This window comes from Sapajus apella, unplaced genomic scaffold, assembly GCF_009761245.1.
Source record: "Sapajus apella isolate SASKATOON/1434 unplaced genomic scaffold, GSC_monkey_1.0 scaffold46, whole genome shotgun sequence".
NCBI lineage: Eukaryota > Metazoa > Chordata > Mammalia > Primates > Cebidae > Sapajus > Sapajus apella.
Window position 1 is genome coordinate 1,378,736 of NW_022436986.1, and position 10,407 is coordinate 1,389,142.

The 10,407-nt window shown below is 44.2% G+C and overlaps 1 protein-coding gene across 1 annotated transcript; it reads left to right on the top strand.

The window, feature by feature from the left end:
* The first annotated feature begins 9,138 nt into the window (after positions 1–9,138).
* Positions 9,139–10,407, top strand: LOC116524898 (olfactory receptor 13C7-like). The gene has a single exon (XM_032240476.1). The coding sequence runs from the start codon at positions 9,377–9,379 to the stop codon at positions 10,334–10,336; it is 960 nt and encodes a 319-aa protein (XP_032096367.1). The 5' UTR covers positions 9,139–9,376; the 3' UTR covers positions 10,337–10,407.

Below are 10,407 nucleotides of genomic sequence, written 5' to 3' on the forward strand. Positions count from 1 at the left end.
CCCCTGGGAGACAGTTCCATTATATCTTCTTAGGATGCCCAAAGAGATCGCCTACAGGTCTGGCCCCAGCCTTCCTGCCCCTTTATGAACCAGTAACACTGCACTGCTGGTCTCTCCCTGCCCCTGGCTCGTTCTCATTTCTGTGCCTTTGTTTACACAGCCCTTTCTGCCTGGGATGCTTCCTTACTTCCCTTTATCATGCAAAGTATCATTCAGCCATTCCAATGGTGTGCTGGTAAAGTTTAGCAACTAAGTTTGCAGGTCAAAAAAGCCCTGATCTGTAGCACTTGCTGGTTTCTGCGGTGTAAATACTCTCACTACAGCCGATTTCAAGCTACCCATGAAGTGACTGAATGAGAACTGGGAAGAGATGTGCACGGTTGATGAGCCAGTGCCCTAGCACACCGCAGGCCTTGAGATCACCTTCTCTGGGAAGTCTAACCCCTGCCTCCCTCTGGGCTTTCACGGCAGCCTGGAAATTCCCCTGCTCCTGTGCTGCCTTCCTTGTTTGGTAACTACAGTTGACTCAAACAATACGAGTTTAAACTGTGTGGGTCCACTTAGAAGCAGATTTTTTCCAATAAGTATATTGGAAAAATTTTTGGAGATTTGCGACAACTTGAAAACACTCACCAACTGTATAGCCTAGAAATATCAAAAAAGAAAGAAAAAGTTAAGTATGTCATGAATGCATAAAACACATGTACATGCTTGTCTATTTTATCATTTACTGCCATAAAGTATACACAAATCTATTATAAAAACTTAAAATTTATCAAAACTTACTCAAACAAACAGATCATACATGGCACCATTCACAGTTGAGAGAAATATAACATAACCACACAAAGTTCACATAGTATATACTGTACCACTATAATAATTTTATAGCCACCTCCTGTTGATATCGCAGTGAGCTTAAGCATTTCAAATGTCTGCTTAAAATGCTGTGTGGCCGGGCGTGGTGGCTCATGCCTGTAATCCCAGCACTTTGGGAGGCCAAGGCAGGCGGATCACAAGGTCAGGAGTTCAAGACCAGCCTGACCAAGTGAAACCCCATCTCTACTAAAAATACAAAAATTAGCTGGGCGTGGTGGCACACGCCTGTAGTCCCAGCTACTCAGGAGACTGAGGCAGGAGAATTGCCTGAACCTGGAAGGTGGAGGTTGCAGTGAGCCAAGATCGTGCCACTGCACTCCAGCCTAGGCAACAGAGACTTCGTCTCAAAAAGAAAAAAATGCTGTGTGATGCTAATCATCTCCATGTGAGCAGTCCTTCTCTCCAGTAAATTGAGTATCATAGTTATAAGTGATCTCTTGTGGCTCCTGGATATTGCTTACCACGTATACTGTAGTACTATTAGAGGCAGGTGAATCACAGCAACTCCATCTTGAATAGGAGCTGGGTGACATGAGGCTGAGACCCGCTGGGCTCCATTCCCAGGAGGTTAAGGTATTTAAGTCACAGGATGATAAGATAGGAGGTCATAAAGACCTTGCTGATAAAACAGGTTGCTGTAAAGAAGCCAGACAAATCCCACCAAAACCAAGACGGTGATGAGAGTGACCTCTGGGCATTCTGACTGTTACTCTTCCACCAGCACCGTGACAGTTTACAAATGCCATGGCAATGTCAGGAAGTTACCCTATAAGGTCTAAAAAGGGAAGACATGAATAATCCGCCCCTTGTTTATCATATAGCCAAGGAATAACCATAAAAACAGGCAACTGGCAGCCCTTGGGGCTGCTCTGTCTATGGAGTAGTCATTCTTTTATTTCTCTACTTTCCTAATAAACTTGCTTTCACTTTATGGTCTTGCCCTGAATTCTTTCTTGTGCAAGATCCAAGAACCCTCTTGGGTCTGAATCAGAACCCCATTCCTGTGACAGTACCATAATCCTTGAATAACACCATGGGACCCATACGAGGTGTCACTAGTGATGCTGGAAGTGCTCCCAAGAAGCAGAGAAATTTTATGACATTCCCAAAAAACTTGAATTGCTTGATATGTACATAAATTGAGATCTGCATCTGTGGCTGCCTGCCATTTCAAGATAAATCAATCTAGTATAAGGAGCATTGAAAAGAAAGAAAGAGAGAGAAAGAGAAAGAGAAAAATAAAAGGAAGAAAAAGGAAGGAAGGATGAAGGAAAGGAAAGAAAAGGAAGGAAAGGAAAAGAAAGGGAGGGAGGAAAATGCCTGAAGCTGTTGACCCATTTATGCCAAAAGGCATGAAAACCTGCACTTTTTGCAAAATATCTTTTTATCTCATACTGAAAATTCGGCTGTTATGTGGTAGCAGGATTGCTATATGAAAGGCATATCTATAGAATCTAATATGTTAAAAAATGAAATTATATCACAACTTAAGGCAAATAGAAGGTGAAGGATCTAAAGCTGGAGAATTTAATGCCAGCAAAAGATGATTTGCTGATTTTATTTATTTATTTAGAGAAAGAATCTCACTTTGTTGCCCAGGTTGAAGTGCAATGGTGTGATCATAGCTCACCGCCACCTTGAATTCCTAGGCTCAAAGTTTCCTCCCGCTGTAGCTTCCCTAGTAGCCAGGACTACAGGGTGCACCACCACCCCCAGCTGATTTTTTAAAAAATTTTGTAGAGACAAGGTCTCACTAAACACCCAGGCTGGCATCAAACTCCCAGGCTCAAGCAGTCCTCCCAAATCAGCCTCCCAAAGTGCTGGGATTGCAGGTGTGAGCCACCGTGCCTGGCTGTTTGCTAATTTTAGAAAGATTTGGCTTTTTAAAAAAAATCAAGTTAACAGGAAAAGCAGCTTCTGCAGACCAATAGGCAGCCAACAAGTTTCCAGATGTTAGGAAAATCAATGAGGGTCACACCACTGCATGACAGCCTGGGTGACAGAGCAAGACCCTGTCTCTAAAAGAAAGAAAAGAAAATCATTAGAGTGGAATAAAGCTACATGTATTAGTAAGGAAGAGAAGTGAGCACCAGGATGTAAGTCAGGAAAGAATAAGCTGACTCTACTGTTTTGTATAAATGCAGTCAGGTTTATGATCAGGACTGCCCTTATCTATAAAGCTCCTAACCCTGGATCCTTGAAGGGAAAAGATAAACACAACGAGAAAGCCTGGACAATGAAAACCCTTTTTCTGGATTGGTTCTATTGCTGTTTTGTCTCTGAAGCCATGAATTTCCTTGCCACTAAGGGTACCTTTTAAATTTCTTTTGATGTTGGTCAATGCCTCTGATGGGAACTCAGAATCCCGTGAGTTCAACACTGAAGCCGTGAAGGGTCTACTCATCCCCCAGACACACATCTCTAATTGAGCCTCTCGATCCGGGCTCATCAGGACCTGTAAGGTTCATTACACACAGTGCTCTATGAAAAGGATTGTCAACACTGTGGAAGAAAACCTCAATAGAGAGAACATCATAAAGACAAAAAATGACACCATGGAAGATGTCATCATTGTTTCGGAAAAAGCCATGAAGGCCATCAAGTCCAAAACAATTATTTCCTGCTGGAAACAACTGTGTCCAGATGTGCCTGACTTCACAGAGCCAATCAAGGATATCATGAAAGAGAGTGTGATGATGGCAGAAAAAAAGGTTAGGGGTGAAAGGTTTTAATATATGGATCTTGGAAAAATTCAAGACCTAATAGACACCACACTGGAGAAGTTAACAGAAGATGACCTGATGGGGATGAGTGCTTCTGAACCAGTGCCAGCCAATGAGGAAGAAGACAGAGAAGAAGCAGTTTCCAAGAAACCAATTGACGTTAGACAACCAGGCACCAGGATTCTGAGTATTCAAGACTGCTTTTGACTTATTTTGTGATATGGGCCCTTCTCTGATAAAACTAAAACTAAAGCAAATGGTAGAAGAATTGGTACCGATAGAAGCATTTTTAGAGAAATGAAAAAGCTAAAAAGTCAGAAAGAAATTATGATGGGGGGGAGCTTGGGGGGAGGGCGGAGTGTTGCTCTTGTCTCCCAGGCTGGAGTGCAGTGGTGCGATCTTGGCTCATTGCAGCCTCCGCCTCCTGGGTTCAAGCGACTCTCCTGCCTCACCCCTCCCAAGTAGCTCCCACGCGTCACCATGCCTGGCTAATTTTCTGTATGTTTAGTAGAGACGGGGTTTCATCGTGAAATGTGCCTGCCTGTCCTGCCTCCCCTTTTACCTCCTCCACCTCTTACCTCCTCCACCTCTTCCTCCTCTGCCACCCTCAGGCAGCAAGACCAACCCCTTCTCCTTCTCCTCAGCCTCTGCTTCCCAGGCTCAACCCATCCTCCCACCTCAGCCTCTCGAGTAGCTGGGACACAGGCATGTGCCACCACACCCGGATAATTTTTGTATTTTTTGTAGAGATGGGGTCTCAGTCCATTGTCCAGGCTAGTCTCCAACTCCTGGGCTCAAGCGATCCGCCTGCCTTGGCCTCCCAAAGTTCTGGATTACAGGCATGAGCCACTGCACACAGCATGATTTTCTTAATTATTTTCTTTTCTCTAGCTTACTTTAAGAATACAGTATAATAATACATTTAACATACAAAACGTGTTTATTGACTGTTTATGTTATCGGTTAGGCTTTCAGTCTAACAATAGGCTATTAGTAGTTGTTTCAGGGGAGTCAAAAGTTATACATGGATTTTCGAATGCATGGGGATCGGCGCCCTAACCTCTGCGCTGTTTGAGGGCTAACTGTATTTTTTTCATGTGTCTCTCTCTTGCCACTAGAGGGTGCACTCCCAGAAAGCAGGGACCCTGGGTTACTCTGCACATTTCTACATTTTGCCGCTAAAGGGTGCACTCCCAGAAAACAGGGACCTTGGGTTACTGTGCACATTTCTGCCTTTTATGGAGCATACACTCAATAAGCGTTTGCTGAATAAAGGAATGTGCTCATTCTCTAGACTCATCCTTGTCCTGGGTCACATTCTGTCCATGACTCCTGTGAGGTCTGGGAGCACATGCACAGGTGACAGGAAGCTGAAAGGACAGCTTCCTGACTTGGGTGCCCCATAAGGATTGAGGCAGAACACAGCTGGTTGCTTCAAGGTGTTTAATTCAATGAGATGAACATTTAGAAGGAGAGTATAGGTCTCTCACCCAGATGCCCCAAACCGCTGCATAAGCACGGATTGAGGGTCTTGGGGCTTGGCTGCAGCACAAGAGAAAACACTTGGAGTTTGAATGAATCCCGGAATCACTGACCCACAAGTTGTTGGACCCTGTTAATGGGATTATGATGTTCAGAAAGAAAGAAATGAGACAAGGAAGGAAGGGAAAGAGGAAGGGAGACAAGGAGGGGAGAAGAAGCAGGCAGCAGACCTCCTCCAGTGCTGCCAACATAATTGGATCTTGGGGATGTTATCCCAGAAGGATAAAAAGTTTCTAAACTGAGTTCAACTCACTTTCCAAACTTTAAATGACTTCGGGGACTACAGTGGTCCCAAAGAATAAACTGCAATTTAAATGATCTTCTAAGGGTGATGGCCAGTCCTTTGGCGATTGTGCCCCAAGTACATGAGGCAGGAGGAGCCGAAAGGACCCTTCACCTCTCACGCGTCCTGAGCCCTCACCCTGACGTTCAGACCCAGTGTCGCTGTTTCTGACATGTAGCCTCTTTCCAGCCCTTGGGAAACCGATCACTTTTGCTCATGATGGTTTTTTTTTTTTTTAATAAAGGTAAGTTCACATTTTGGTGAAAGAAATTCTACAATTTTCATTACCATGGCTATTTTTTTTTTAATTTCTTATTGATACATAATAGATATACATAGTTTCAAGGTACATGTGATAATTTAATCCATTCGTATAATTTGTAAGGATCAAGTCAGTGTAGTTGGGATATCCATCACTTTAAACATTTGTCTTTATGCTAGAAGTATTTGAATTATTCTCTTTTAGCTATCTTGAAAGTTACAGCAGCTTATTGTAAACTATAGTCACCCTCCTGATCTATTGAACACTAGGTCTTATTCCTTTATCAAACCATGTATTTTCACCCATTAATCAAGAGCATGATTACCTTTCCATCATCAGACTTGACTGTAATGGAATGGGTGCTTGAGGAGGGGTGATGTGAAGCCATTTCATTGGTATGATATTTTTCTCACAAAATCAAACTGACCCCCTCAACCTGCAAGAGTGTCTAAGATCATCTGGCCTCACCCTGTCATCATGCTGAGGAAATGGGAGCTTGCCAGGGACCACACAGCTAGTAGTCTTCTTCTCACACTCAGTCGTCCTTTGTTTTTTTTCTTTTTTTGAGACAGAATTTCACTCTTTGTTGCCTTGGCTGGAGTGCAGTGGCACCATCTTGGCTCACTACCTCCTGGGTTCAAGCGATTCTCCTGTCTCTGGTTGTCCTTTCTTGATTAAAACTGTTGGGCTCTTTCTCACTTTATAGTTAGATACAAAGTCTGACAATAATAAGCACGTTTCTGGATCTGATGACGATGACATAAAGGGAATATTTTCTTCATATGATCTGATGTAAGTTCTTGAGAGTTGGTTGGCCATCCTATAGTGAGAAACCCGGCTGCGGATTGATGTGCTGCCCAGCATACACATTACAGCAGCAATATGTCTTGGGCACCTCAGCCATCCTCAAGTTTGGGGATCATTCTCAGTATCAGCCTTTGTAGTGAGTTCCTGGATAATACATTTGCCTCTATGAAATTTTTTAAGATCTTAAGAAAAAAAGAGAGATTTATTATTATTTATTTTCATGCTGAAGCCATGCCATTTCTAGATATTTGGGCAGTTGTGTGGAAGAGAGATTAACTGCCTTTAGGATCTCCAGAAGACAAGGCCAGGTCGAAGTTGCAGGGAGGCAGATTTCAGCTCAATATCACTAGGTAACTACTTCAAAGTGAAGTGAGCCTTACCAGGAGATAAAGAACCTCACCTCACTCCGTCAAATCTAGGTTCTAGGGCTATCAGGAATGTGGTAAGGAGCTTTCTGCTCCTTACATTGGATAGGGAACAATTGCTAAATAGGCTCTAAGACCTGTTGTCCTTAGCATTCAAGTAATTATTATGGATGATAATGATGATGATGATGATGATGATATTGAAATTATTTGTTTGCTGACTATCTCACCTCTAGATTTTGAGCTCTTTGTTCCCAGCACCTAGAATTATGCCTGGCCCAAAGCAGATGCTCATAAATATCTATTTACCTGACCTGAATTATTATGGCACTGACTTAGTCACAGCTATAATATGCTAGCCACCAACACAGGAGTAGGTCAGAGCTCATCAGGCAGGAAGCATCCCTGCAACAACAGACGAGGGGGCTGGATTACTGAGAGCTCTTAGAGAGATGGATATTTGGGAGGTTCATAAGTATTTTAGATACAGTGCTAATAAAACTGTACTGCTCAGTTGCCTACAAGTTTTTTTTACTGGTCCAGATCAAATTGTGGTTTGAGGAACACTTCAAAGTCTGAGGAGTGTTAAGGAAACAATGATGAATGCTTGTTAATAGTATCGATACTTGTTAAAGCATGGCAAAACAGACTTTATTCAGGACTATCTCAGTAGGTATAGGGACCACTGCCATGGGATTTTGCAGTGAGAGAGAGAAATTGGGCTCAGCTCCAAATACAGCAGGAACAAGTGGGAATTTTTAGCCAAGGAGAGAGTGGAGGTCAGTGGATAAGAAATTATTAAGAAGAAACATCGGGCGTCAAGAGGATTCTGACTAAACGGACCTAACAGAATTCTTGCTGAAGAGGAATCAGGGTGACAGGGTAATCAGACATTACCTGGGGATAGTGGAGGATGAGGAACCTCATCAAATATTGAGTATGATCAAATATTGAGGAGGAGGGTTTTTGCTAAACTGACTTAGCAGGGCTCTTTGCTGAAACTGAATTTTATAAGCAAATATACAGATGGGCCTAGGAGAAGGTTCAGGTGCCTGACTAAAGTTTGGAAAACCTGAGAATCTTTGTCAGGAGAGATTTAACCTTTCCATTAAAAAAAAAAAAAAAGCACGACTTAGGGTTCTGTGAGCAGTCTCAGCAACAAGTTAATGCCTTTGCTACAGGCAATGAAGAATGAACAGAAGAGGGGAGGCTCAGTTGGAACTCTCATTCAACTTGGCCATGGGGCACAGGGGCCTACTCACTGCCACAGATGTACAAAAGGATCAACCAAATGTCGAGACCTTGGCACTGGAGGAGTCAAGGTGGCCAGGGCTTGTTCTCTAGGCAGGTGTCACTAGAGCTGTCCTCTTGGCTGCCACATGCCCCAAGAGATGCTTTATTTTCTGTTGTTGCTTTTTTCTGTTAGTTTTCATTTGTTTTGTCTCCTTGTGTGCCTTATTTTTTTTTTAGTGTTTGCCAGATGTTGTGTTTGCAAAATAATTTGTAGAATGGATTTAGAGATGGGTGATGTTACCTTCCTCTGAGTGGATCAATGTTTGCTTCTGTGAGACATTTGGTAGCACGAAAACTCTAGTATCACCTCAATTCAATTTCAGGGCTTGAGAAGAGGTGAAGCTGAACTACAGCATCTAAATGCCTGTTTCCTTCTGATTTGCCCTTATTCCTATGGTGCTGCTCTTCGAGAGTCCATCCCAAAGGGAGAACATTTAGTGAGGGCCTTTCTTTTTTTTCTTTTTTTTTTTTTGAGATGGAGTTTTTTTCTTGTCACCCATGCTGGAGTACAATGGTGCAATCTTGGCTCACTGCAACCTCCACCTCCTGGGTTCAAGCAATTCTCCTGCCTCAGCCTCCCGAGTAGCTGGGATTATATTATTGTATTTTTAGTAGAAACAGGGTTTCCTCATGTTGATCAGGCTGGTCTTGAACTCCTGACCTCAGGTGATCCACCTGCTTTGGCCTCCCAAACTGCTGGGATTTCAGGCATGAGCCACTGCACCCAGCCAAGGGGCCTTTCAAGGTGAGTTTTTTACATCAAAACCTACTCCCCATCTCCATGAGGCTGTCAGTAATGCTTTCCAGCCTCTCCATGGCTCCCTCCAGAAGCTGCAAATGCTTGAGTTGAATCGCAGCCACAAGTTCTGGACTTGTATCTCTGGATCCTTGTTTTTCCCAAGAATCATAACACTATATTCCTCATTGTATTATAACTTCTCCAATGCTTTACACAGATGTTTTATATATATTTTCCAGTTTGTCTATTGTCATCTGCAAGACAGTCCAAATTAGCCTGTTTCTTCTTACTGGAAGCAGAAGTTAAATATTGATCTCTACTACATTGTTCCTAAAACCCCACAGAGATTAAGAATCATCAGCGCGATTCCCCAGTTGCTCCACAGGGCAACAAGGATTTGTGCCTGGACTTCTAGGCGCTTTTGGAGTAAGAGAATGCTGAGGTTGACCTCTCGGTTCCTCCAGGTGACAGAGCAGATGCACCATGAACAGGTCCAATGAGACCTCCCCTGTAATGGGGTTCATCCTCCTGGGCCTCTCTGCCCATCCAAAGCTGGAGAGGACGTTCTTCGTGCTCATCCTGCTGATGTACCTGGTGATCCTGCTGGGCAATGGGGTCCTCATCCTGGTGACTATCCTTGACTCCTGCCTGCACACGCCCATGTACTTCTTCCTGGGGAACCTCTCCTTCCTAGACATCTGCTACACAACCTCCTCGGTCCCCCTCATCCTTGACAGCTTCCTGACCCCCAGTAAAACCATCTCCTTCTCAGCCTGCGCAGTGCAGATGTTCCTCTCCTTTGCCATGGGAGCCACAGAGTGTATGCTCCTGGGCATGATGGCGTTTGATCGCTATGTGGCCATCTGCAACCCCCTTAGGTACCCTGTGGTCATGAGCAAGGCTGCCTATGTGCCCATGGCTGCCAGCTCCTGGGCAGCTGGTATCACCAACTCTGTGGTACAGACATCCCTAGCAATGCGACTGCCCTTCTGTGGGGACAGTGTCATCAACCATTTCGCCTGTGAGATCCTGGCAGTTCTAAAGTTGGCCTGTGCTGACATCTCCATCAATGTGGTCAGCATGGTTGTGGCCAACATGATCTTCCTTGCACTCCCAGTCCTGTTTATTTTTGTCTCCTATGTCTTCATCCTTGCTACCATCCTGAGGATCCCCTCAGCAGAGGGGAGGAGAAAGGCCTTCTCCACCTGCTCTGCCCACCTCACAGTCGTGGTCATCTTCTATGGGACCATCCTCTTCATGTATGGGAAGCCCAGGTCTAAGGACCCGCTGGGGGCAGACAAACAAGACCTTGCAGACAAACTCATCTCCCTCTTCTATGGGGTGGTGACCCCCATGCTCAACCCCATCATCTACAGCCTGAGGAACAAGGACGTGAAGGCCACTGTGAGGAACCTGGTGGCTCAAAAATACCTAACAGAGTGACTGTCACAGATTCCCAGACTGCTCAAATGCATACCCTCCAAATGCCTCATTGTTCTTTTGTGGAAATGGTA

Excerpts from the sequence above, each read along its gene's own strand:
- LOC116524898 (XM_032240476.1), top strand. The coding sequence starts at position 9,377 with ATGAACAGGTCCAATGAGACCTCCCCTGTAATGGGGTTCATCCTCCTG.